Below are 27,207 nucleotides of genomic sequence, written 5' to 3'. Positions count from 1 at the left end.
ATGAGAACCACCACCAGCCCCCGCCCCCTCTCGACCACCGCCTTTTTCCGCCCCCAGGCGGCAGAAACGGAACACAAGCGACATATGCAAACATGACCATTTTGAACGTCGTCCTGCTACGTCCATTTCGTCCTTGACGGTGACGTTCCGAAAAATTCGATTCTCGATTGTTCATTGTCTACCGGAAATTATTTTGCAGCTAAGCAAAGTATAAAAGTGGAACGCAGCGAAGTAACGCACTTTAAATGCCCTATGAAGGAAATAAACTTGGAGTGATTTACTTAATTGGTGGGGACTTACATATTTCGAATCTTTGAATAACGAACGCATAAAAATCGTTAAAATCCAGCCCCACCACTTATCCTCCATCGAATTTCGATTTTAATGCAACTCTCCGCCGACTTTTATGACCGTGTTCATTCGCATCGATAATCCTTTGTGCGCCATTTCCAGGAGCTCGCATTGGCATTCATTGCATTTCGCCATTTGGCTCATTAGACACATTTCGTTGGCAATTAAGTAAATAATTTGCAAGCCGCAAAACGTTGCAGTGGCTCGTCTGCGGTCCTCCCTTTCCACCGTCCAGCCACGCCCCTGCCCGCAGCCGCCCACCGACGCCCTCTTCAGCGGTCGCGACCTGTCCCGTTTATTATGTCGTGTGGGTCAGCGGAGGGGAATCCACTGCGGTCGCCGCCTGTGGTAATTTATGTTACTGCACCGAGTAAATGCCGCCAAAGCACAACTCACACGGCACTGAGAGAAAACAGCAGCAACATGCGGCTCTCAAAGTAGTAAATATCGAATTTCTGCTAAAAGTTGTTCTACTAATTTTCTGTCCAAAACAACCCGATTTTTGTACACAAAATATAAAATAATGGTTCAAATATGGTTTGCCATACCTCGATGAGCTCGTAATTAAATTCGGAATCGATTTGCATTCAAGGTTTTACATATCAAATTTGAGTCTTTTTTTGTAAATTTTGATGATGTTACCCCTTATAAAAAATGCGAAAATATTACCCAAAAATTAATTTCTCTAAGATGTCCAAAAAGTGATATGGATCGTTAGTATTGTTAATTAGCTTTACAAAAGGGTTATTCTTTCAGCTTTTTGACCTTTTTTCGCCAAGTTATGATGATAGAACCCTTAGTAAATATGGATTTTTGCCAAAAGTCGATTTTTTGCACCTTTTTAATTAAAATTTTAATCATAAACTCGAATACAATGGTCCAAAAGTGGAATGTTATACCTCTTTGAACTCGAATTTTTATTGCCATTTATTGTTACTCAAATTTGGAGGTTAAAATTTTCGATAGTTTTTTGCAAATTTTTACCCTAATTAAAAATGCAAAAATTGATGAAAAAATTATTTTCTTAAGATCTACCAAAAAGTGATAAAGATTGTTAGACTGGGTGGTTAGCTTCACAAGAAAGTAGTTAACTTAGCTGTGCAGTGGGATTTTACTTACTTAAAGACAAAAAGCCTGAAACAAAATTCACATTCTTCGCAAGCCACGTCTTTGAAGTCCAGAAATATTCCAATTCTCCCGCTAAATCTACATAATCTTGCTAAATTTGTTTATTTTAAACACCTGGCAAACTCTTATCGTTGGTTCCTGTTTGATTTTTCTCCAATTTGCGAATTTATTTTATAATTTGTATAATTTTTCTCAGTGCCTACGCACACAATCACACCGTATTCACTCAGCCAGACACACACACACACAAGCACACACTAAATTCCCTGTTTGTGTTTGCGCTTTTGTTGTTCTGTTTGCCAATTGATTTGAAAATCGCAGCAACAACAATCACAGCGCCCACGTGGCCTTCTAATACATTGCGCTGAACCCGCCGCCTCCCCACCTGGCACGCCCCCATCTCCCCCTGCCCAACCCACCGTGGACGGTGCTTTTTCGCACGCACTGTTTGCCTGCCCCTAAAAGTATGCAGCTCGCATATTTAAATTCTCGCTAAGCTCTCGACTTTGGCGCGTTGCGCTCGGTTCAGAAATTTGGGGAGGTAGCATCAACTCATTGAACCATCCCCCCCCCCCCCCACGTGCTGATTGAATTTCATTGAAGTCCAGGGATTTTATATTGAAGTTCTTCAAGTTTCGCGCGGAAATGGAAAGTTTAGGGTCTTAAACCAAGTGCAATGATTGGAATAACGAAACGTTGATGTCTCGGTGAGGTTGATTAACCAAAATATGATGGTGTGCTCTCACCTAATTGTGTAAAATAATAAAGTTGGCTTTCCCATTGTTCCTTTGGCAACGTTGTAATATATTTGCTGCACCTGATATTTTGCCGGCTGAAATCAAGAGCAGCACAAAATTGGAAATCAAATTATCCCCCAATCACCGGGATCAAAGGTGTCCTTCTGCGATGCCATCATTCATCCAACTAATCTCGTACGCAGGACTTTGAAGGGAATATGGGTGGAATCCGATAGGCCCGCTGCGATTCTATAACTCTGATATGCCCAATAGTGATGGCAACCGAGCACAGAATATACTGGGAACAATATACACAGCCATATTATACACTTTTGCCAAGATTTTTGTGCATATTAACAAAGATTAAAAACTTTTGTTAGTTTAAATACGTGCTGATTTCCTAATTATTATTAATATTGTCCCTGTTAGTCACTGTGATTTGCAGTCAGCCCTGTGAAATTGCGATAGGCGCGATGATGCCAGCAATTGGACACATCCCCACACCCATCGTCTGGTCAAGGACAATGGACAAAATGCGATGCAGACGCTTTTCCCCCATTTTCCGACCGGCAAGGATCACAGTGCTCCTATTTTTCCCATTTCCCATGTACCGTTCGGCGTGTCCGAGCGTGGCTCCTCCGTTATGAGGATGTCGGCGTCCCATCATCGTTGGTCCTTGTTTCTGCTACTTGTTTATGCATGTCATTGTTTGCATGCAAATGCCGAGCAGCCTATGTGCGACTGGACTTTTCCCCCAAAAACTCCCACCCCAACCGTCTGCGCTGCGATTCCTTTAAAGACTTAAAGCCAATCGCCGACAACAATGTCCTCGCCAGAAGCGAGCTGCGAGTAGGTAGGAACATTAGGAGTGAGCGCAGTCGCATGAAACAGGATGTGGCTGCCTTGGACCTCGGCTGCCATTTTAATTGAATTATGGCGGCGGAGGCGACTTCAAAGCAGCCCGACAGCCTGATAAGAACAAAAGTATGCTCGCCGCATGGAATTTCCCTTCGTTAGACGAGGAGCAAAGGGCAGGATCCGGGGAAAACAGCAAAGGATGGTGGGTGTGGTGGTTGCGTCTTTCAAATTATAAAACACCGACACAGTGTGTCCAGAGGCGAGATTACAGCAAAGTATCCTCGAGGATACTTTTGCCGTTGGAGAAATTGTGCCACATTTCTGACCATATCCCTCTTATGACATTGCTGATTAACCATTTGCAGGCAGTCGCTAAAAGCATAGATTTTCTCGTCACAGTCACATATTCCATTATTCTTGAGAGCTTCCAGCATTATTTTCGACCCACAGTGATGTCGCCCTTTTTCTCATTTTTTTTTCTTACCAGTCTGGTCTTGCATTTCAGGCGTGTTTGGCTACGTGAGAAACTCGAGACTTGGTTTTCGAGCTGGGACCTGTTGCAGAATCCTCCGACAGTTCGCAGCCCGCGGCTAGCGGGCCAGGAAAATGCAGTTCAGGGTAGGAAATAGATGTGGATGGGGGTGGTGGCAAGAGCGCTGCCCGGGGAAAGTGCAGGAGTCGGGTCGCGGGGGACGCACCGCAAATTATGCCAAGAAACTTGTTAAACTTATTAAAACGAAACCTCAGCGTTAAGTTGCCAAGTGCAAATACACATGCTGAGACACTGAGATTCTTTGTGGGGGCATGGAGGGCGGACGCAACGCCCACTTCTTATTTCTCGATGAAAATCATGCGGTGAGTGGCGGCGGGGAAAACGGGTGGGCGAACAAAATGCCAGCGAGCGGTAAACAAGTGGGCGGATAGCATTACATGTGTGTAGGCGTGGCCAGGGAATGATGTATGCGTTGGCATATGCTTTATACATAAACGCCTTATGTATGCATATGTGTAGATATATGAACGTGCGTATGTACTAAGCATGTGTGACAATTAAAACCCAAGGCTAAAGGAGAGAACAAGCGACAAGTTGCGGCTTGGCAGCTTCATTGCAGCAGGAGCTATCATTTACTTTGTAGTCACAACAACAACAACAGCAACAATTTCAACTGCCACAACGACAATAACAACAAATACTACAACACAATCACCCACAGCAGCAACAAAATTCTTGTTGCAAGGCAAAACCAAAAGGAGAAGGAACACCAACAATTACACCAACACTTTCAACAACAACTTGTGCACCCAAAACTGCAGCCGAGAGCTGCAACAACAGTTACAACAATAACTTTAACAAGAGCTACAACAACGATACACCAATTACAACAACCACTAGCAAATACAATTGAAGGCAGCGAAGTTTTTGAGGCAAACTTTTCCGCAAGTTAAAATCTCAGTCATGTCGTAAATATCGAAGTAGACAGTAGACACTCAAAGAACAAAGCTCACCCACCGTGTTTTGGGTGTCCTTAAACCCCTTCTCTCACCCCCTTGCAGAAGCCACCATCTTGTCAGGATTCTTCAACTTGAGTTTTATGAGGGAACCAAACAAAATAGACTGAAAACAAAGCGAAATGAGACAGATGAGAGGAGATGCCAAGATTCGCCGTATTTCTCCGGCTCTTTCTACTCACTTAACCCCCCCACACACCTCTCTCTCTAAACGAAGTTCATTTGCAGCGCAAGAGTAAGAACAAGACGAATAATTAGCCATGAGATAAAAGTCAAGCGGGAATTTAATGAAACTCCTTAGCAAGCAAACGAATGAAATCTGAGGGCGATCTGTGAAGACAGCGAACGAGGAAAATTACACAACTGAAATCGTATAGAATTAGATGGATTATAAATATAAAATCAACTGAATATTTTTGGATACCATTGAATGCCATTAATACAAATTGGCCACAGAATTATGTTAATTTTTAAAAAACACCCAAAATAAGTTTTGTTGTCATAAGCAAACTACGCAAGCAATGAAAGTGACTGCCAAGTTCCGCGGACTACAGAAATCGAGTAAGTGTCCAAAAAGCCAAAGCACTAATTTTCTAATGCCTACCGGCTAAAAGCAAAACTTCTTTCTAATGATTTAATCCGAAATTAATTTTCTTTGGCCCGGGGCATTTCTCTCGTTTTGTGGACCGCAAAGAAGTTGGCCAAAGTTTGTGGTCCACCGAAAATGTGTCGCAAATTTTCGATAAAAAAAAAACAAGAAAACACAAGAAGAGGAACTAAAAATTTGAAATTGAATGGCAATCAGGGGTGCAAACTTTAAACAATTTATCATTCAGATCGGTTTTTGGGGGCCGGTAACTTCTTCGTGCTCCCTTGGCCCAAAATAGCATTACGCATACGCCACGTGATCCGGCCCTCGTCACGTGCCCGGCCACAAAAAGATTTTTTGCGCAATGTGGTCGCTCCACTCGGATCCAGTGCACTCCGCTTCCCGCATCCACATCCGCATCCACTTGCTGCACTCCATCCTATTCCATCCTGTCCTTTATTTTGCTGCAAGTGTTGCAAATAATTGCCAGACGAAATGAATGTCCACGTCCAGACAGAGGCGGAGTGGGCTCAAAAGGGCGTGGAAGGGAGTGCAGGAGTCGAGTCAAGTGGCCGAGCATTAGGTTGCACAAGAGCGGGACCACACTGGCCGAAATTGCGATAATTTCTTGAATTCACTTATCGGAAAAATGGTTCGTCGTTTTTAGAGTTCACATTGAAACGGAGAATCGCGTGAACAACTTATTTAATACACATAGATTATCTCATCCAAGTGCTCATTAATTCCGAGTTAAGCGTTTATTTTTACAGTGCAGCCAAAGGCGTTGCGGCAGATGTCATTGTGTTTGTTGACTTTTAATGCCGTCTGGTCTCGCTTTTCCGCTTCCGGCTCGACCCTCGCATTACGTAAAAACCGCTGGTGGATTCGGCGAAGAGTGTCAGGAATCGATGTCATCGCTGACTGTCGCCACATTCATTAATCAACCCGAAGGGCCAGGGGTCGCGAGGAGCGTCGGCAGCAAGGGGTCCGGGTGGGGAGCTGAGACAGCTGGGTGTCATCAGCTAGCCAATGGCAAACAAATGAATGCTGGACATTGATGGTGACAGCATCGTGTTTATAATTACAAAACCCCAAAAGCGAAAAACTTTGATTCGCCAAGAAGTTGATGACATTAATGATTTGGTAAGTATTCCCGTTCCCATTTCCTTCGTGGATTCCCTCTGTAATTAATACACAGCGACCGGACCGACCCTGTTGAAATGCGAGAAGTAAAAGTACTCATACGCCCCATTCACCGGGCTAAGCAAACGGAAATTTCAATCACGCCCTTTAACCTTTTACGTAGCAAACTCCTTGCAATTGCAAACTGCACAAAAATAATGACAGGCACTGTATGCATTTTTGCCACTCATTTTTGGATTTTTCGGCCCCCACTTGCGTGACTCACGAAACGAATCCCTACCTGGCCCGAAAACTAAAGGAGTCGGGGGCACCAAAGACGAAGAAGGAAAAGCGAAATCCAGTAAAGTAAAAATTTTGTGGAATGGAAAATCTGGGGGGCGAAACACTACCGGGCCAAATTGAACATTGGAGTCGAGGGAAACGCAGGAATGTGGAATGTGCCTTTATAGACTCCAATTAAAAGTGTGATGCCCTTTTCAGGTTTTGTAGCTTCCCCCAAATGGTCCCACTGGAATTAGACTCATTAAAGCTTGGGACCAAATACTCAAATAATTTTAAGTAAAATAACATCTGAATGGTTTAAATATTAATTTAGAATAGGTAATTCAGCTGATATTATTCTGTTTTTTGTTTAAATTCCCCAGGGATTTGATTTTCTTTTGATGTACTTACATGTTATTTTTAATATAAGTGTGACCAAATTCTGCAGCCATTCCCATTATATTAAATTGATTTGCACCATGAACCACTCATGCTCAAGTTTGGCAGCCAACGAAAATTGATGAAAAACCATACAACTATTGTATTTAAATAGTGGCACCCAATCCCTTTGTCTGGCCATTAGGCGTAACAAATTTTCACAGGCGCTGGGAAAAGGAAAATATATAGGGGAAAACAGAAGGAAACACGACAGAAGCCGGCAAAAGGTTGAAGTTGAAGCACAAACGGCAAAGGTCCAGGGGTAAGTGTGGAAAAACTAAAGTTTGCACTAAACATCCGGCAGGAAAAGCGAGGAAAATGCCGCTGACGTTGGCAGGCACTTTCATGAAATTAAACACAAAATCCTGCTGATCGAGCGCCGCGTCGTTCCTCTATAATAGAAAAATACTCAACAGCAGTTTACAACGTTGCGGTGATGTACGAGTCGCGATTGCAGTCGGTAAGTTCGACAAAAGGGCCCGCAAAATGTTTAAGCACGCACAGTCAGTTAGTCAGGGGCTTAAATTGCCAAAACTTGGCGGAATGGGCACTTTTCCTTGTGCCGAATGCCCCTCAATAAACTGTATTCTTTACAATCAAAGTTTTGCGCTGAGTTTTTTCCGCTTTTCACGGGAATCGTCAGAAGGCAACTTTAGAGAATCCCAAAGGGGATGATGTATTTTAAAAATATAAAGTTATATAATGAATACATACATGAGTGAGCCATATAACTCAAATAACCAACACTACACTCTATATTTACATTCGATTATTGTTTGGTTGTTCGTTGATATGTGTCTCTCAGGGTTTTCGGGTTCTGTTCTTTTGGGTTCAAGGCCAAACGACGAGGCTAATGGGAGCGACGCACCTTTTTTCACTGCCAGTGTGTGTGTGTGTGTGTGTGTGTGTGTGTGTGTGTGAGGCAAGTTGCTAAATGGCACTGACACTTGACCTCCCACACCATGCACACACTTATAAATATTTATATGCTCCGTGCTTGTATTTCCACTACACAGTGTTAAGGGTGCAAGTGTGTGCGCCTTTTTTTCGGGACTGTCGTTCAGCTCATAATCCTTTTTTATTGCGAATGACCACGCCAAGGAGGCGACGTGGATGGGGGCGTGGTACTTTGGTCAGCTCATAAGGCTCATCAACAAGTTCATTTTACGGTCAATTCATTAAAAAAGAAAATAATGCAAAAAACAATGGTTGTGGGGCGGAACAAGTTTTTTCACTTTTTGTATGTTTTCTCTCCTCATTATAGCCTCAATGCATAGAGGGTATTCCAAATGAAGAAAGGACTACTTCATTATCTTCGGTCATCGAATACATTATAACCATTCTATTGCTAATTTTTAACAGTTGATAAGCTTCTTCGTTACTATTAAAAGAAATTTTTGATAAATAAATCGACAAAGTACTGGGTATACTTTGCCTCCATCACTTAACTTTCAGTGCACCATTCTGTGTGTTTTTTCTGCGTTTTATTACAATATTTAGTTGGCTCGGAGGTGTGGCTCATGTGTGTGCTGACCCTCATTTGCTGACATTTAGTGGCAGTTTTCAGCAACGATGTCAACGCTTCTGTGTCTGTGTGGTGGGTGCGTTTTTTTTCCAGTGTGCTGGCGTGTGTGTGCCACATGCTAAACATGTAAGCCAACTCCTTCACCTGATAACTTTCTGTTTTTTTTCTGCTTTGGCTTTTCCTTTTTTTTTATTATTTATTTAATTTTCGCCTGCCTTTTTGGCTTGGCTTTAATTTTATGATTATTGTTTTTCCCCACTGACGCGCCCACCTTTTGGGTCCGTCTTTTGTTCATTTCTTAAGTGGCGCTTTATAATGTTGACAGTTTTATTGGGGCGCAAAATGTGTTGGTCATTTCTGCCTTTGTTTAGTTATTGCCTCTGCTGCTCAAGCTGCCAAAAAAAGCAACATTTCTCAAAGGTATGACAGATACACAAGGGTTTTTAGCTTGGGGTTTTGCGTCCGCTTTTTGCGGCCCAACCTGGCATGTTTGTTTTATTAATCTATAGTTGGGGACTTAAATTCCGTCAATTGGCAAATAACAGAATTCATTGCACACTTTCGGGTCAATTTGGTTGGCTAACGAGATTAGCAATAGTTGGATAGAGGCATAAGTTATCCAACTCGTAGCTTCTCTAAATTGTTTATGATTGTAGTACAAGCCTGTCCAAACTTTATTTTCTGGCTTTTTAAAACTTAATTAATTGGAAACAGGATTGGGTCTCCTTTGTAATTTATATTTTGAAGACATCTCTTTTTTTAATCTTAGTTTGGCTATAAAAATTAAATCATTCGAAGAACTTCTTTCCGAGCAGATTGTTTGCAATGACAACATTGGGGTGCTCATTACCTTACCACCGTGCCACAACCTGCGATGTCAAGTCCGATTTTCCCGGCTCTTTATTGTTGTTCTTGCCTGTTCTCATTAATATTTGGTTTTATGATTTTGCGGCTCAATTGGTTTTATTAAAATTATCACGTTTTTCACGCTTATCAAACGTTCGCAAGCTGTGATTGTAGCTCATCGCTCTACCGTATACTGTATCCTGTATCCTGGATCCCGAATCCTGCATCCTCCTCGCAGGCTGCCGCCCACAAGAGAACCAAGAAGTTTACAACACCCTCGCCCCACCACCTTTCATCCCAAACACAGACATCATCCCTTATGTGAGCCTTTACTTTTATGCTAATTTTCAAAACTGAAATGAATAAATGTCTTTTCGGGTCTGAAACGACGCGGTGCCTTTTTCGTTGCTTTTATTATTGTTATGGAAATTTTTATAGTTTCCCCATCATTTAGTTGCCCACACACAGAAAGGCGAACAATGTCTAAACGCTTTTTCAATTCAAAAGTTGCCCAACATTTTTTGCATGGCGCCAACCTTTTTGTGTGCGGCCAAAGTTGAACATTTATTTTAAATACTCACAGCTGTGCGCAAAACAATAGCATTTATTGCTTGTATTTTAAAAGGCAAACAAAAAGTTTGTTTGTCATAGAAACATTTGGATGATTATGAAGCGAGATGATTGCATTTAAAACTTATTTAATATATTAACTTATAACATTTGCTTTAAAAAGCTATTGGTTAAGGCTTTGATAACTTTATTTGCTCACAATACGATACCGAATGTTAATTCGGTATTTAATAGAATGGTTCCTATTATTATGAACTCGGGTGTACGGTCCATAGGAAAGCACCCGTCCCAATTTTGTTATCATTTGTTCTAACAGAATTGTATGCAATAAATAAAAATTACACGTTCAACAATTTCTATCTGGGCGCTGTGATCTGCTTTCAACAATGGCCGGTAGGGTTGCCACCCTCGCTCCGAACCTCTTTTTTTCGCCGCCCTTTGCGGCCTTCTAATTGGATATGTTCGACGTTCGTCTTTGACTTTGGCTTTTGACTTGACTCGACTTTCCTGGCCAGACAACGGGCAAATTCATTTCGAGGATAACCCAAGAATGGTGGAAGGGAAAGAAAAATGTCGCTGGGAACTCCTTTTTTTTGTGTTGCTGCAACCCTGCCGGGGCAATCAGAACTTATGTTTACCCCAATTAAGGTGAACACGAGACCGTTTTTGCGATCCAATGAGTTAGAAACAAGATAAAGGACCCAAAGCCCGGACAATAAGCCCAGTATCTGGGCTATCCGGGGTCGCAGTGCCCGTTCTCGCTCCTTGGGAACCCACGTTTCAGGATCCAGGACCCAAACCCTGTTCCTGCTCCTTGTTACACCGAAGGAAATTTAACTAGAGAACTCATTGGTTCAGTACATGCCGCTTGTTCTTTTAATACTAGAAGTAGTTTTTAAACGGCATCTATGGATTAAGATATTCAATTAGACTTTCGAAACCCTAATTGCTAGCAGCTGTCAAGACACAATTGCCAGTAGAAAGTTTTCTTCAGTGCATGTTCTCCGCCTGCTGCCATGCATGTTTATGTGCTCTCGTCCTTCTCACAACAATGCCTCTGGATCGAAGAGAGACGGCAATAGAGGGGTTAGACATGGACGGGGAAAAAGGGGTGGTAGGGAGGTGGGGAGGTGGGGAGGTGGGGAGGTGGGGAGATGGTAGGGCTTGAAGGACCAGCTCTGAATGCCGGAGCAATGATTAAAAATTGTGCAAGCGTGTGGCGGCCAGCGATGTCGATTGCGGTTCAACTTTCAGTCGCAAACTGTGGCAGCTCTTCAAGGGGCAGAGCCGATAGGGAGCGGATTGCTGGGGCTGGAAGGGGTTGATTAGGAGGCCCCAAAGACCCTGCCCAGCGCACACAGAAAAACGCAGGGAACGGCTCAGGCGAGTCGCAAAATCCAAAAACCAAAGTCGTTCGCTTTTATTGTCATTTGTATGCGTGCTGTGTGGAGAGGAAGCAGGGGCGGCGCCCGAATTGCCCTCCAAGGGGGTTAAACTAGCTATAAAGGGGGGCTTAGGCGCTCTAAGCCTGCCACTTGAGATGACAGCGTGAGGCAAGCCAAAGGGAAAAGTCCCAAGGGCTCAGCCAAAGTGCAGCTGGAAAGTACGCAAATGGAACAATAAAATACATGCTACTCGTATTGTGAAGTGATCCTAGTTATCAGAAATATGCAGATAAATAACCCTTGTTGAGCAAAGAAAGGGGCTTCCAGCTCTGGCAAGTGGTAATTACAAGCTAACTAGCCATTAAGAAGTAAATCTAGACGTCGTAACTTCAAAAACTTCCCCCGTGATTCACGCACGCGGCTGGTCGCTTGAGAGTTCCGCTACCACTTACGACTGGAAGCCTTAACCCTTTTCTACCGGCCGATAGCTTGCAGTGAACACGATTCTCCCGATTCTGCCTCAAAATACTCATTAGCCATAACGACCACTCCGCAGGGGGGTTGAATATCCGGGGGGAAATGGCGGGAAGGATGCAGGAGACGGGACGCAGGGCGCAGGACCCAGGACATGCCGGCTGTGTCGATGTCCATGTCTATCTATTGTCAACCATCAGCCACGCATGCAGCGCCAGGATCAAAGAGGGAAGGAGCCAAAAGCTGGTGTTCTGCTTCCTCTGTTTTGTTTTCGGCTGGACGCTGCCGTCCAATCCCCACTACACAGAGAAAACTGCACGAGAAATCCAAAAAATGTGCTTCAAATGCCGTTTTTCATTTTATATGCAGAATCCACATGCCGACGGGTATTTTCTCACAGTGCAGATGGGACCTGGAGACGTGGCCTATCTGCGCCTTTCCACTATTTACACTTGCCTCATTTTATCTAGTTCGATTGGCAATTTATCTGGAAACGCTTTGTCTGTGCTTACCTTTATAATTGGAGAGGCGAAATATCGGTTTTTGAATCTTAATTTCTGTGAGGGCAGCCAAAAGTTAACTGAGCACAGGCTGTCGAGCGAATCGCAACAAATGGAAATTCTGTCAGGCCTGAAATCCTTTTATAATGACAAAAGGTTTCCACCTCTAAGCGGATTACAGGTACAGCAAAAGCAACAGAAGCACTTCCAGATCCAGACCCGAGTAGCAAGTAATACCTTACCATGGGCGTCTGGGTGGGAAATGGGGCTATTCCAGCCCCAGAGAGCCCTTCTAATTAATTGAGGCTGCAGCTGCGAGGAATTGAAGCTTGATTCGAACTTAGTAAAGATAATGCATAGTTTTCTCCATATTCGTTATTCATAATCAAACGAAAAAACGAACTCTTTAATTCTGTATGCAAATTGCGTGGCGATGCAAGTGCTCGGCCTTTTGTTTTTTTTTTTGTGAGTTTTGTGTTTTTTTGTGTGTTTTTTTTAGTTTTTTTAACATTTGTCATTCCTTATCAAACGAATAAAGGAACCATTTGATTCCGCATGCGAATTCCTTAGCGGTACAAATGCTTGTTTTTTTGTTTTTGTGTGGTTTTTGGTGTGTTGTAAAATCTGCAAACGCCTAATGTTGTGGAGTGCTTCTTGGTCATCCTGATGCGAAGGATTTATGGCTAATCCCAATCTTCGGAATCGGCGAAGGGATCGACTGGAGAGCGGTGCTATGGAGAGATCATCAAGGGATCGACTGCAGATCAATGCGATGGCGAGAACATCAAGTGATTGGTAATGTGATCGATATGTCTCGGTTGCGACAATGGGACCGCCGCGCAGACCGGGCAAATAACGACTGTGTGCGCCATGATATGGTTCTCTTGGCAGTGCGTCTTCAGATCCTCCACGGAAAACCCCATTTCGCCGCACACAGGGCACGTGAAGCTGTCGGCGCACAAAATCGGAATCGGCTCGCCGGCGAAATGCAGCTCAAGGGCATCACGATCCATTAGGCACTGGAGCGGGTGCTCCAGAAGGTGCAACCCGTTCGAGACCCCATTTTCCTTGCAGACGGAGCAAAGGTCGTAGTCCAGGCAGCGCAGGCACTTGTAGCGATAGAAGGTCATCCTGCTGTTGCCGCAGCCGTCGCAGCGCACATTACAGTGACCCGACGTGTGCCCGATCTGGCGGAGAAGGGGCATCGGTGGCGAACCACTCTGGAATTTCAGTAAATTTGTATATATCACTCACTTATATCCATTCGCTTACAGGTTCATGTGTGCGGTAATGTACCATTTCAAAATCAAAACAGAGCACTTCAACAATTATTCAGGTGAGGACGACTGAAAATGACTGCACAAAATAATTGTTTAGTGTGTTGGTTTTCAGTGTTGGTTAATCAGTGTTGGTTTATCGATAAACACGAGTCGAGGGTAGCAATACTGGAAAAGCTAGTCTTCGCAAAAAAAGGAACACTATTCACACAAAAGCGACTGTGATGTGACCATAAAAATACTTCCGAAACCGATTCCCGATTAATAAGTTTTAGTTAATACGATATATATGAATCGAGACTAGCAAGTACAATATTTTAAAAGCTACTACTCTATGTGAGAAGTACAAAAGAACACTATTCAGGTAAAGACTGCTAAAGAATAACTTGCGATTACGATTCCTGTTTAATAAGTGTTGCTTATTACGATAGACACGAATCTAGTATCAAAAATATGAGTACAATATTGCGAATGCTACTTTTTCTTGCTTGCTTTTAAATTTATAATATGAAACCATTCAAAAATGTTTGTTGCACAGTGTGGCCTGTGGCAAGACTTCAACCGATTCGAGTCAGATATATGTTTATCCCCAAATCCACACTCCAACTCCTTGAAATGCCGCCTGTTGGCTCGTTTTGGTTTCGTTTGTTCGCGCTTTGTACATAAATTTCATGCAAATTGACTAATTAATTTTTGCGCAATGGATTCTTATCGCATGCACTGGGCAATATATTTGATATTTGCATAATGCACGTGTGTTGGCTGGCTGTGTTTTTTAGGTGAGTTCAGGTGATGGGCCTAAGGCCTGCCCACGCACTTGCATTCGACCCCCGGCTGATACACTGCAACTGAAATTTTTGTGTATATGTCACTCCATAAGTATATCCTTCTTCCGGTGACCAAGTAACTTTCTGATGATAGCATATGGCTAAGTTATTCAAGACACTGATCTCCAAGAATATTTATATATATATATATAATATTTTAGCTCCCCTTTTGCAGTCCTTTTCTTTTGGTACCATATTTTTTTTGCAGTTTAGCCGCTGCGGTGCGGTAAAAACAACAACCATTTTAATGACGCATATTAAGCATAACCACACAACTTAACGCAGAGCAAAAGGGGTACACTGCGGAACACCGGGGGCACGATATATGTTCGTATGAGCGGGGAAAATGCACAATGCTTCCGTGTTTTTCCCGCAGGACAGCGGCTGCCTTTAAGCCTGCCAAATATGCTGATTGCTGCAATAATGATGATTATGTTTGCGCGGCCTGCATGCGCGGCTCGAATTTGTTGGCCACAGCGGAAGGAAGTCGAAAGCATTGACAATGCCAGCGACACGGAACATGGCCAAAAGGGGGCTGGCTGGCTGGCTTAAAGCCGGCGGCACTGGCTGGGGCGCCCCGAAGGGGGGCAGCAAGTGCAGCCACAATGCCAACGACAATGACGAGCTGCAAAGGCATTTAAGGACTTGCAAATGGCACTACTCCTGCTCCTGCTCCTGCTCCTGCCACTTGACTACTCGACTCGACTGCTCGACTGACTGACTGACTAACTGACATCCAACAAATGCGAAAAAGAAACATCTAGCGAGTTGGTAAGCGGCAGCTTATGGAAATATCCCAAGACCGAGGGGCACCAACTCGTTGAGGGAAATACTCTCTCCAAAAACTATATGTTATATAAATATCTGAATTGTCTGATATATTGATTTCTAGGCGACAGCCATGAGTGTTTGTTTGCTTATTTATTGAACTTCAATTACGTTATCAACTTTATGAAAAATGTGTTTTTATTGCCACTGTAGATCAACATCAATATGATAATGCTTTTCCATTGCTAATATGTGATGAATACTTTTCTAGTTTAATTAAAAAATCAAGCAACCCTACCCGGTTAAAGGGCATACACTGTGCAACAAAATTATTGCGTTGCGTGCACAAACTTTTGCATGGTCTGCGTATGCGGAACGCAGTTAGTTTGCCCACCGCTTTTCCACGCTTTCCCGCACCCTCGGAAAATCGGCATTTCTATTCCGGATGAGTCTTTGCCTGTGTGGCCATATTAGCAAAGTGAATTGCTTTTTATTTGTAACGGAAATGTGGAAAATTATTTTCAGCTGTTTGGTCGTTTGCTGATTTGCATAAGTCGCAGGTGACAGTCGTCGCTGTATTTTCCCAGCCATGGTTTCGTTTTCCCGCTTTCCCCTTTCTCTCCGCCCAGCACAAGTCACACACTGAGAGATCGATTCCATTCAGCCGAATGCATTTTTAATATTGGGTGCACTCGTCGAGGCTAGATTTTCTCTCGGTGTGCCAGCCAGACGGCCCAAAGAATTTAAAGCAGCAGCAGCTGTGGCTTAGTCCGATTTGCCTCTTACCATGCGTGCACAAAGCGGCTTAGGTGAGCGGTGGGAACAGGACCGGCCACCGAATCGGAATCTGGAGGACAGGTGGACAGGTGGACAGGTGGACAGGAGTGCCCGGAGCAAGACGAGGAGTCCTTGGACTTGGAGTGCCCTCAGTACACCACGGGCGACGACTGACCGGCGGTGATAAGACTGCCCGCACAGATTCCAACTCTCCGCAGACCTGGCTCCTTTGTTCGCCGCTTATAAACACAAGACACTTGAGTGGGGCAGTGTTGGGTTATTTTGTTTATGTCTCGAGTCGTGGTAGCGGGTGCACTCTTCTCCTCTCCGTGGCTGAAGGAGCCGTGGGGCGGTTGCGGTTGGGTGGTGGGGCGTGGGGCGTGGCGATCGCCGGCGGTGGCGAAAACGAACTGAGAACCTAAGCGGATTTTAACCATTTGCCATCTTGATGATTGATTTCAATGCATGTTTAATGTCGGGTATTTTTTAGGCCATTTGACAAGCATTTTTGGTATTTTATTTATGGGGCTTTTATTTTCCGCAGCTCTTTGAACAGTAATAAATTTTGTGTTTAACAACAAAGTCACAAAGTCTGTGCGAAATGAAGATTTTCAAGATAACATTTTACTTAAATCGGAAAATAGCAACTTATTTTGCTAGTGGATTCAATTAAATATCGTTATGATTGTTGTCCAAATAAATTATTCTCTTATTATTTATGCTGGCTGGTTTCAGTTCTTGAAATTTGCCCGCAGCAGAAAATTGGTATTATTGGTAGTTTAATTTAATTTGCTTTTCATTCCGAAGCTTGAGACTCGTGACTTTTGGCCAGAGGTCCTGGGAGAGAAGCACTGGATGCATTTGCCGACCTGTCCGGTTTTCCTGCCGCCCCCATCATGAATTTCCCAGGCCAGCTCTCCTCCTTTTTTCCCTTTGAGCTGTGTCCTCTTCGGGTTTCCGTTGGCTGCAGGTTTTTATGCATGTGGCCATTAACTGTAGGCTCCAGTACCTCCCTCCCCCCACTTTTCCACCCACACCCCGGGAAAACCGGGAAAGGCGGTCATCAACATTGCAACATTTGCTGGCTTGACTTGCAGCTGCTCGTGGGAAATCAGTTTAATGGAAATTATAGCATTCGATTACTTCTCAAACTAAGCCTACCGTGCTCCGTGCTCTTCCAACAGGCTTCCCTCCGCCTTTCCAGCGCTTTTTCCAACCCACATAAGTGGTCCGGATTGCGTCTCATCAAGGTATGGAATTGGTCCCAGCTCATCGGAGTTTTTGTCAAATGGCTCAAAGTATGCACCAAAATGAAAGGGGGAAAAGCCTGAAAATGCATCAGGCGTGTTTGGGATGGAAAATTCCTCTGGCCCCAGCAGGTGAGTCGTATTTCCCCCTGCCATTTACCGTAAATGGCACAAGCCAATGGACTTTGCAAATGCTTTCAGGAGCCACAGCAAAATGGGGGGAGATATATGGATATAACATGATCTTATCTGATTATTTGAGGAAAATGCTCATCGAGATGCGATATTTCGGAATTTTTACCACATCTTTGGAAATAATGGTCGAAATATGGAATGCTATAGAACTTTGACTTCGTAATTGAGTTCCAAATCGATTGGTAATTAAATTTAAAAATTTTAATTTTTGACAATTTTTTTTACATTTTGATGATGATTAAAAATGTAAAATTGCAAAAAAAAAAAAAAAATTTTTCAAAGATCGCCAAAAAGTGGTAGGGATCGTTAGTATTGTTAAAAATTTACATGAAACGTTATTTTATTTAATATTGTGCCCATTTTTAGCCTAGTTTTGATGATATAAGCCTATTTTTATAATTTTTTTGTATTTCCGATTTTTCGTTATCATTGGTTTTTGTAGAAAAAATATTGTTTAATTTTGACAATAACAACACTAGTGGCAAATTACGCTTGTTAACTATGAATTCAATATGGATATATTTTTTGCGAGAAGTAATTAATAAAATTTGCTTATACTACTTCTAACAAATTTTTCACTAAAAACTCAAAGAAAAAAAATCTCAGGTATAAAAAGTGAATTTCTGGTACTTTATGTGGGGCTTAGTTGAAAATACGTGATGACTCTAACCCCAATCCCCGCGTTCATGTAGTTGTGTGAAGGTCACGTGGTCGTACTGCATGCACCCAGCCAGTGCAAGCCACCACCACCCTTCGTTGCCTGTTGAATTTCGACAGTGAGTTTAATGAAGTGCAACGAGAACTGCAAGCAATTGAAATGCATTTGGCATTTTGCGGGTTGTAGGTTGTATGTTGGTAAAAAAAAAAAAATCTGCACCTGAAGATGCAGTGCTTCCCTATTTTCCAGAATATTTCTCGTTTTTTGTGGCAACACCAAGGGCCGTTGAGCATGCCACACGCATTGGCAAAATAAAAGTAAACACAAGGGTGCACCACCCCCTGATTTTCTTTGCGGACTGTGTGGAAAAACTGTTCCCACTCTGTTAACACTGCTGTTAACTCTTACTCTGCCGACGTCGCTGCCTCTGCCGGCGCCTGCGCTTGTCCTGCAAATGGTCCTTCGGAATTTCCACTCGGTTTTCGATTCGGCAAGGTGTTCTAAAAATATTTAGAACCCGTTTTGGGACGTGACCCACCAACTGGGTCTCGGATTTTTGGGACTCGTCGCATTCAGCGATTCGCAGCGCACAGGAGCAGTTGCACAGGGCGTATGCGCAATGTTCGTATGCGTAATACTATTATTTGGTATTTGGTAGGACAAAAGGACGAAAAGACGAAAAGAGGTAGGCTAAAATTAGCATAGAGCCAAAAGATAGGATCGAGTGGAGGGTTGCACGTTTGAGTTGCAAATGCACTTGACTTGGAGACTTTGCCAACTTGGCTTCGTTTTGGTTAACTTCCTCATTACGTGGGCGCTTATGATGATAATTTCTGGCCGGCAAAGGAGGTCCCATCTGCAGATAGTCGGGCCAGGCAGCCAGCGGTAAGACACAACAAGTTGAAGAAGGCAGCTACTCCAAGTTTCCGGCATGACTGACTCTTCAGTCAAAGTTAAACTGGGTAATTGTCTATTGCTTGAATGGTTATGGAACTTTCGAGTTCCTGGAATTTCTATCTGAGGGGATCAGATATCCAAACTTGCAAGTTCCCTAATGAGGGGCAGCAGCTGAATTCAGAGGAAAATTATAGTTGAAGCTTAATATGCACTAAGCCCGATGCTAAAACCTGTTTCGAATTTTCAATTTTAAATCAAAATAAGCATATATCAAGCGTAGCCATTTAACAGAAGGCCTTTATTAAATGTGCAGTAGTTTGTTTGTTAAGCTTAAGCAAGCCGAATAAATATAAGTTCAGCTAATGAAAAACAAATAGCCGAAAAAGCAGATGGAGTCGATCAAAAATCAAAAAAAAAAAAAAAAACAGTATAGCGTGAAATAAATTATAATTATAATAAGTAATAAATAAAGGAATATGCATATAGCAGGTGGCGACGAGACTCCGCGCAGCGGTTTCACACGCAATTAACATATTCTCTCTGTTGCATTTAAATTGCTACATATGGATTACGCGCACTGTTGTCACTTCGGCTCTTTTCCCGTCAAACCTGCACACCTGTACATTTTTTAATTCAAATTGCGGAAAACTTGGCCTTTTGCGCTATTTTACAACCCCGTACCCCTGGAGAAATGTTGGCAACACTGATTACGCTGTGGTTGCTGACCCCCCCACCCATCGAAGGCCGCCCAAGGCCGCCACTCAGGGCGAAACCATCATGCCACCCATCACCCATGAACGCCTACTTTCGCTTCTTTCGCGGGTCCTTTATTAATTACTTGTTTTTCGCAGTGCGTTTTTTATTCAATTACTTGTACAAATTGCAAACAGACAAAAATAATATGGCGAGCAAAAAATGAGCAAGTAATCGGCTACGTTATATCAGGTATCAGGTGTGCGGATAAATGTTGCAATTTGTATGATAGCCAGCGACCTCTGACTTCGTCTCACCACCGCCCCTCCCCGTCCACCAACCGTTCCACAACTCCAGGCGTCACTTTGCAGTCGCATTAAACAATTAACAAGTGTAATTGATAAACAATTAGCGGCATTATGAGCCAGCCGCAATGCGAAAAAAGGCATACTCAAATGTGCAAACGTATAAACAAAGGAAACTCGATGCTCAAACCAAGAAAACGAATTCGCACCGAAGTGTACCCTGGACTCTAGAAAATCATCAAACCAAAAAATGATAATTTGAACAAAGTTTTACCCGAGTAATCAATAACACAAAATAATATTAAACGCCCTAGGCCAATTCAAAACCTGTTTAATAACAAAAGTCAAAATATCCAAAGTATTAATTTTGATAAATGTGAGTAAGGGTATCGCATTGTTGTTGCAAGCATGTGAAGCCCATATGATACAAAAGTATAATAAACGCTTGATAAGGCGAGAATAATTTGTTTATAAATCCAGCCAATTCTCAGAAAGCGCTAATGACCAACGAAAACTACACGAAAAAATGTTTATATTTACACACATTACTTTTGGTCAGCGTCTCGGTACATATAAACATATGCATAAATATGTATATATTAGTTGTATACCCTGCACAAAATTGGTCGGATGTCTACGAATCGATGGGTATGAATAAACAAACTGGATAATATCTTGAAACAATTATATGATAGTTTACAACTAGCTGTATATATTACGATTATTATTTTAAAATATTACTACTACCACATTAATATAAAGTAAAACGTATTACACACATTATTCACATTATTTTGCAAGTTTTTCAAAATATCTATGGACTCGGTAGCTTGCACAGTTGGGTATCACCAAAAAACCCCCGAAAACTACAGAATTGCTTGAAAAAATTTCAATGTATAATGACAATTTATAGACGTTTTTCTATCGGCCAGCCCAAAAACCAGTCGGACCGTCTACGCCCATCCTATGCAAGGGGTGGGGGCAGAGGAGGCGGGGCAGCAGTCTGGGGCTCGAAACGCGCTAAGTGCCGTCTATATAAACAAACGCCAGGCGATGATCTCCATTTAGTTGTCTAGTCGAGGGAAACCAAATCAGACGAAAATGCGCGCTTCCACACTGTTTTTCGGCCTGCTGCTGGTGGCCAGCTGCTCCTCGATTCTGGCCAGGCCACAGGAGAGCACTACGCCGAGCACCACCACCTCAACCACCACCACCACCACCACCACCACCACTCCGAAGCCCGAAGAGTCGTCTACAACCACTACGACGACGACGACGACAACGGAAAAGCCTAAATCAGAGTCCACAACTGCCAGTACGACCACCACAAGCACCACTCCCAGCACCACCCCAAGCACCACCCCCAGCACCACCCCCAGCACCACCCCCAGCACCACCCCCAGCACCACCCCCAGCACCACTCCCAGCACCACCACAACCACTACTACGACCACCACTCCAAAACCCGATGATGATGAGGCCGCCAAACTGCTGCAACAATGTGCCGAGTTGAGCCGCCGGAAGAAGCGGGGCGGATCTTCCTCGTCCGAAGAGGACGACAGTGGCGAGAAGAAGTCGGCGAAGAAGGAGCGCAAGCAGTTGAAGAAACTGTGCAAGCAGTTGAAGAAGCAGCAAGAGCGCAAGCAGGAGAAGGCCCAGAAATCGGCACTATCGGAACTGACCGAGGCCTTGAAAAACTACAACCAAAAGCAGAAGAACTAATGTGCCAATAAATATATATTTTTTTTTTACATTTTTTTTCTTTGTTTTTAGTGTGCTTTATATTATTTATCAAAAAGTATGCCAATAAAATGGATCTTTAAATAAAAAGCACATGTCCTTACTTCATTTGTATACGTACGAACTTCTATAATATAACATTTTCCTTATCAAAGATGATATTTGCAGAAAATGAGGAAGTTGTTAGCATAGTATTATCTAGATCGATTCAACTAAAAGCGTATCTTATGCTTTGTACTGGCCTAATGAACTCATATGCTGTATAAAACATACAAACATACAAAAGTATTCATTTTTGTCGTAGATTTTCGAATATGGATTTAAACATGGGATGAGCACGTGAAAGACCGGCAGCTATCTGAATAAAATCGAATAAATCTAATCAAATTTGTTTAGATTTTCCCTTTTTTCGTTTCTATTCCAACGAGTAAGCAACGAAATAGTAGAAAGTACAAACAAATTTGATTTGTAATCGATTTCAGCTTTATTTGCCTGTACATTAGCACTGCATACGTCAAAATAAATCGTTCAAAAGGGGAAAAGTTTTTTATTCATATTTTGCGGAAGGAGAAAGTCTATTTTTTGTAGCATCAATTGCATATGCATATGCATATCTGTGTGTGCTTTTGCTTCCCTGATTAAGCCAATTTATTTATTTGTTGCGTTAGATACAAGTCGCGCTTAACTTTTTACCTTGGCAAACAAGTATATTAAGATTAATTATTATTTCCAAAACACCCATCCGCCAAGCTTCGAGCTTAATAAAATAATAATAAAATAATAATTAATAATAAAATAAAATAAAACCAGACCCGTTTTTTAAGACCCACAAATCTAACGCTGTAACAGCCAATTTTACAACGGCAGTTCTCGCACGGAGGAAATAAAATTAACACGAAACACAACTTTATATTTAATTCGACTTGCTTGGATCTTCGAGTAAACACGTTTCAGTATTCTCTATGTTTTTCTTTTTTGCTTTTCTGCATAGCTGAACCTCTTTTACTGTTGGCCAGCTTTGGCTTGAGGTCAATTTGAAAATGCGGACTGCCGACCAAGAAAGCAATTTGCATAATCAACATATGAGAAAAGCAAGCGCAAAGAGACGAGAATTTTTGGACAGCGGCGAAAATCGAAGAAGAAATATGAATGCTAATTAGTTTGAGCCATTGAACTCTGCTCGACGGGGAGGGGAAAGTGGCGGCAAGTGTAGGAATTACCACTAGATAACTGAAAGAAATCATAGCTGCGTTGCTATGTTTATTTTAAAATGAACATATTAATTTAAAAACTGGTACATACATCGTAGAAAGCCCCCTAGAAACCATCACATACTTTTTTTCTTTGCCCAACAAACTGGGAATGATTTTGGGACAGTGTACGCCCTGGCTAAATGGGTCGCTCCTAACCATTCTCCGCCTGACACGCTTTGAACTCGCAGACTTAATTATGCAAAAATCCCAAGCGAAAGAGGCCGAGAAATGATTCTGGTCGAAATGCCGTTAGCCACAGAGTTAATATAACCCGGGATCGCAGCTGGAAATGCGATTCAGTCGATCGAGAAGCGAACAAGAGCTAAGAGATAATGATGTGCGGCAAGGGATTCGGGATGATCTTGGTCCTGATTTGGGCCACGGCCCTTTCCAGCGACCTCTCCCTGGTGAGCGGTAAATTTTTTTGCCCTGTTTTGTTTGTAACTTGATGGCTTATGAATGTGTCTCCCCATTTTTTGTTTCCGTGATGCCAAAGGTCAAACGGTGGCGCCGCTGACGAGCTCCACGAGTGCTCCACCCAAAATGGAGGTCAAGCCCACGAAGCCCATGATAGTGAATGCTCCGCCAAAGAAAGTGCCGCTCCCGGAAGCTCCGAAGAGCAATGGCAGCAAGCCGCTGCAGGTCACCGGTTTCATCACCAAGTCCGGAAACATCTACGAGATTGAGGACAAACGGGGCTCCATTGGCTCCATCGAGGGTCGCCAGGCGGATCAGGACCAAATTGTCTGCAACTACGGCAACGTGGTGATCTACAGCGATGTGCCCTGTGACCAGGTCAAGAATGTGCGCGTGGGCGAGGTCAAGCCCTTGAAGAAGGATCGCGTCGAGCTCACCACTGAGAAAAACCATGCCGATGGCGAAGGCGAACAGCAATCGCAGGACATGCAACAGGAGCAGCAGCAGCAGCAGGACGCAGCTGATAGTCAGGATCAGGAGCAGGAGCAGGACCAGGACCAGCAGTCCGTGCAGCCAAACCATCGCAGGGGTCAGCAGAACAATCGCCGACGTCGCCGTCGTCCGCAGCAGCAGCAGCAGCAGCAAAGGCTGCAGCAGCAACGCCGTCGGCGACAGCAGCAACAGAAGTTGCAGCAGCGACGCCGCAACGGCAACGGCAACAACAGCATGCGTCGTCGTCGAAACCGCAACAACAACAACAACCTGAACCGCCAGCAGCAGAGACGTCGTCGCCCTGGCAACAACTACAACAGGCGACGCCTCAACAACAACAACAACAAGCAGCGACAGCAGCAACACCGCCGTCAGCAGCAGCAACAACAACGCCGTCGCCGACCGAACAGAAATATCAATCGACAGCAGCAGCAGCAGCGTCGTCGCCTTCACGACGGCAACATCTGAATGGGTTAAGAAATGGGGCTAGGAAATGGGTTAAGCTACCCACCGCACACGGCCCACAATCTACGACCTACGACCTCTGAACACACAAACTCCCCGAATAAAGCAACAACAGCAACAACAAGAAACGAAAGCAACATACAAACGAAAGCCCCAAATGGAAAATTCACTTTGAGTTGGTCTTTTTGGTCCTGGGGTATCAACACGGGGCAGTAATTAAAACAAGTGCAGTCCACGATGAGAAGGAGATGGCGGGCAGTTAGTAGGTGGCTAGGACGGGCAGCTTGAGTCCGAGAATAACTTAAATTCACTGGAATCGCAATAGGTGCCTCTATCGGATCCACATGAACTGGAGATAACACTAGAAAATATGATAATTTTTCAGTATTGTTTCTACAACTATCGAGTCTGTTTATCCAAATATCGAATGTCATATGGCGAAGGGTTTGGTGTAAACATTCCAATCTTCTGGTAATTAAGCCCGCAAAAGTTTCAATTTCGCTTATATGTATGTATAGCCCCTTAAAAAGTGGAAGAGCTGGCAAAAAATGCATGCTATCAGCATATCAGCATGGAAGTGATGTGAATTTTCGGTTTAAAAATAAACCCTTTTCCAGCAATGAATAACCCCATCAGCACATGGCAGGGATTGCATTCGTATAACTACGCATAAGTACTCCATACAAATCAAGTACTAATATTAAAAGGCAAGGGTTCATTCTATGGGACATCTTCTTAAATCTCCCCCCTGTTTCTTATTTTTTAATCACTCTCGCATGAGCACGATCAAAGCGACCGCAGTTTGTTTGAATTTGGGGACCGACTTTGTGTTCGGCGTTGCCAGCTTGTCACTTTAATTGTAACTAGATTTTCGACTCGACTGTGCGCACACACCCCCTTGCATTCAGATATATGTATGTGTGTACGTAAGAGCTATATATCTATATATATATATATATATAATTCTGGGGTTTTTCGGAGGGTAAAAATGAAGGGGTCGCTTGGGGCTGCGATGTCAACGTCAGCATCAGTTACACGAAGAAATTTGCGCGCTTGGGCCCAGCGCACTTAACACATAAAACAAACAACAACACGGGGGGCGGAGGGCGCCGGGCGGGGAGCTTTGGGCGGCAGCGGGTGTGCCAGTGCAGGAGGGGCGTGGCAGGTGTGGAGGCGGGGGCGAGAGTGCTGCGAGCCAAGCGCGGCAAGAAAGTCATTCAAAAGTCAACCAACTTTCTTTTGAAACACGTTAAAGAGCAGCAGTGAAAAAATCCAGTGCACAAAACGAGGGGTTGTGGGGGGGAGGTGGGGTGGTTAAGGACTGGCTAAGGTGGGCATGGGGAGAGGGGTTGGGGCGGTTAGGGAGCGGACTATGACATCGCCCCCAACCGACTGCTGTTGCTGATTTTCCTTTGTTGTTTGCATGCACACAACGCGCGGAGAAAGGATGGCTGCACTTGCCGGCTTGCGCACTTACACTTGGAGAAAAACTGTGGCTGATGCAAAAGAAAACTTTGAGAAAGGGAGCTGCTTACAAATTAAATACCCTTTTATGCTATATATATATTATATAGTAATATACAACTATGCTTTGGAATCAGCAGATTAATTCACCGATGAGTAACACACTCTTCCCCATAAACTGATGAAATAAATAATTCTTCTTTTCATCATTCATTTCTCCCAGTGCAGCCGCCTTCCAGCAGAGGGTTGCCACCTCTCCAAGGAGCCATCAAAATGTGACGTTGTCGCCGCCGTTGTTGTTGCTGTTGCTGGTGGGTATCGCTGTCATGCGTTGAGCCTGCAAGTTTATCACCTCATTGTTCTTGCACGCCCCTGTCTTCGATGCCCCACCCCTTTCGAGCCCAGCCCCGTCCCGCCCACTGTGTCCTTATGGCTGTTGCTGTTTTGTGGTTTTATCGCTGACTGTGGCAGTTGAGCGAGCGAGCCGCAGATGCAGCTGGAACTGCAGTTACTGCCGCTGCTGCAGTGGTAGCAGCAAAATCAACAGCAGCACCAGTCGCCGCAGAATGCCGGGCGGCATTTTTAAGGGGGCGTGGCTGCATTTGAGGGAAAGGATGGCTCTTGCGGTGGCCGAGGACAATGGCCAAGTCATAAACGGCGACTGCAGGAGGCATTTAAGCCCCACATCGTCGCGGTCAACGGCAAAAACAATTTTCGGTCAATTAACATTGATCAGGCGGATGTGGCGCCCCTTTCGGCCAATCAAGGAGTTGTCAAGTGCTTGGGGAAAATGCCAAAGCAGCGATTCAATTTAATTGATGAATGCATTCAAAATGGCAAACCTTGCAGTTTAGTTTGTTGTATTATTTTGTTAAGAGGCATGCGTTGGCAACTCTACACCCATTTGAGGGTTGCCATCAGCATGTCTGAATACTTAGTGTTGCGCCCTTTTGCTGGGTCTTCCCCAACAGACATTTCTCATTAGCCCAGTCATTGGGTCCGCGTTCTTTCGCCCCACTTTTATTTTTCGGTGCTCGACAATGGCCAAAATAAGCAGCCAGAGAGACAGCAGCAGAGTTGACCCCCATCCACAGTGCTCCGAAGTGAGTTGCAACTAATTTCAGTTTAATTTGTGTCAGTCTTCGCAGGCGTCTGCTTCTGCGTCTGCTCTTCCGCTTTCTTTATTTCGCACTTGGCCCGGTTACTTATTATCCCTGAGCGACGTGTAAATGCTGCTAATGACGACGTCAAAAGAAGCCGCCATCAGCAGGATACAAAAGGTCCTTCCCGACATCCCGCGGACACCCCGGCCTTAACGAGTTCCGTGTTTAATTTGGCGGATTTATTATTTTAATTTGCGCCCATTTCACATTTAACATTTCGCGTTTCGGCGCTTTGAGTTTCGATTTCGATTCGGC

General features: G+C 43.8%; 3 protein-coding genes across 4 annotated transcripts; 2 read left to right on the top strand and 1 right to left on the bottom strand.

The window, feature by feature from the left end:
• Nucleotides 1-12,732: 12,732 nt before the first annotated feature.
• LOC6616205 (E3 ubiquitin-protein ligase KCMF1) lies at nt 12,733-15,110 on the bottom strand. Its single transcript, XM_032725239.1, has 2 exons — nt 13,587-15,110; nt 12,733-13,534 (listed from the first exon to the last, which is right to left on the bottom strand). The coding sequence occupies exons 1-2, from the start codon at nt 13,611-13,613 to the stop codon at nt 13,079-13,081; spliced, it is 483 nt and encodes a 160-aa protein (XP_032581130.1). The 5' UTR covers nt 13,614-15,110; the 3' UTR covers nt 12,733-13,078.
• A 5,905-nt stretch (nt 15,111-21,015) lies between these two features.
• On the top strand, nt 21,016-21,788 carry LOC6616203 (cell wall protein DAN4). The gene has a single exon (XM_032725988.1). It carries the CDS (start codon nt 21,060-21,062, stop codon nt 21,678-21,680), a length of 621 nt encoding a protein of 206 aa, XP_032581879.1. The 5' UTR covers nt 21,016-21,059; the 3' UTR covers nt 21,681-21,788.
• A 1,461-nt stretch (nt 21,789-23,249) lies between these two features.
• Nucleotides 23,250-24,475, top strand: LOC6616202 (myb-like protein Q). 2 transcript variants are annotated; one of them, XM_002040531.2, is made up of 2 exons: nt 23,250-23,365; nt 23,448-24,475. In XM_002040531.2, exons 1-2 carry the CDS (start codon nt 23,284-23,286, stop codon nt 24,326-24,328), a joined length of 963 nt encoding a protein of 320 aa, XP_002040567.1. In that variant the 5' UTR covers nt 23,250-23,283; the 3' UTR covers nt 24,329-24,475. The 2 variants fall into 2 exon arrangements, with proteins under 2 accessions (XP_002040567.1, XP_032582082.1); XM_032726191.1 differs by having other exon boundaries at nt 23,252-23,358.
• Nucleotides 24,476-27,207: the final 2,732 nt, after the last annotated feature.

The sequence above is a fragment of the Drosophila sechellia genome, chromosome X (assembly GCF_004382195.2).
Source record: "Drosophila sechellia strain sech25 chromosome X, ASM438219v1, whole genome shotgun sequence".
Taxonomy (NCBI): domain Eukaryota; kingdom Metazoa; phylum Arthropoda; class Insecta; order Diptera; family Drosophilidae; genus Drosophila; species Drosophila sechellia.
Note: the sequence above shows the minus strand (reverse complement) of the source record. Positions and strands in the feature narration are given on the sequence as shown.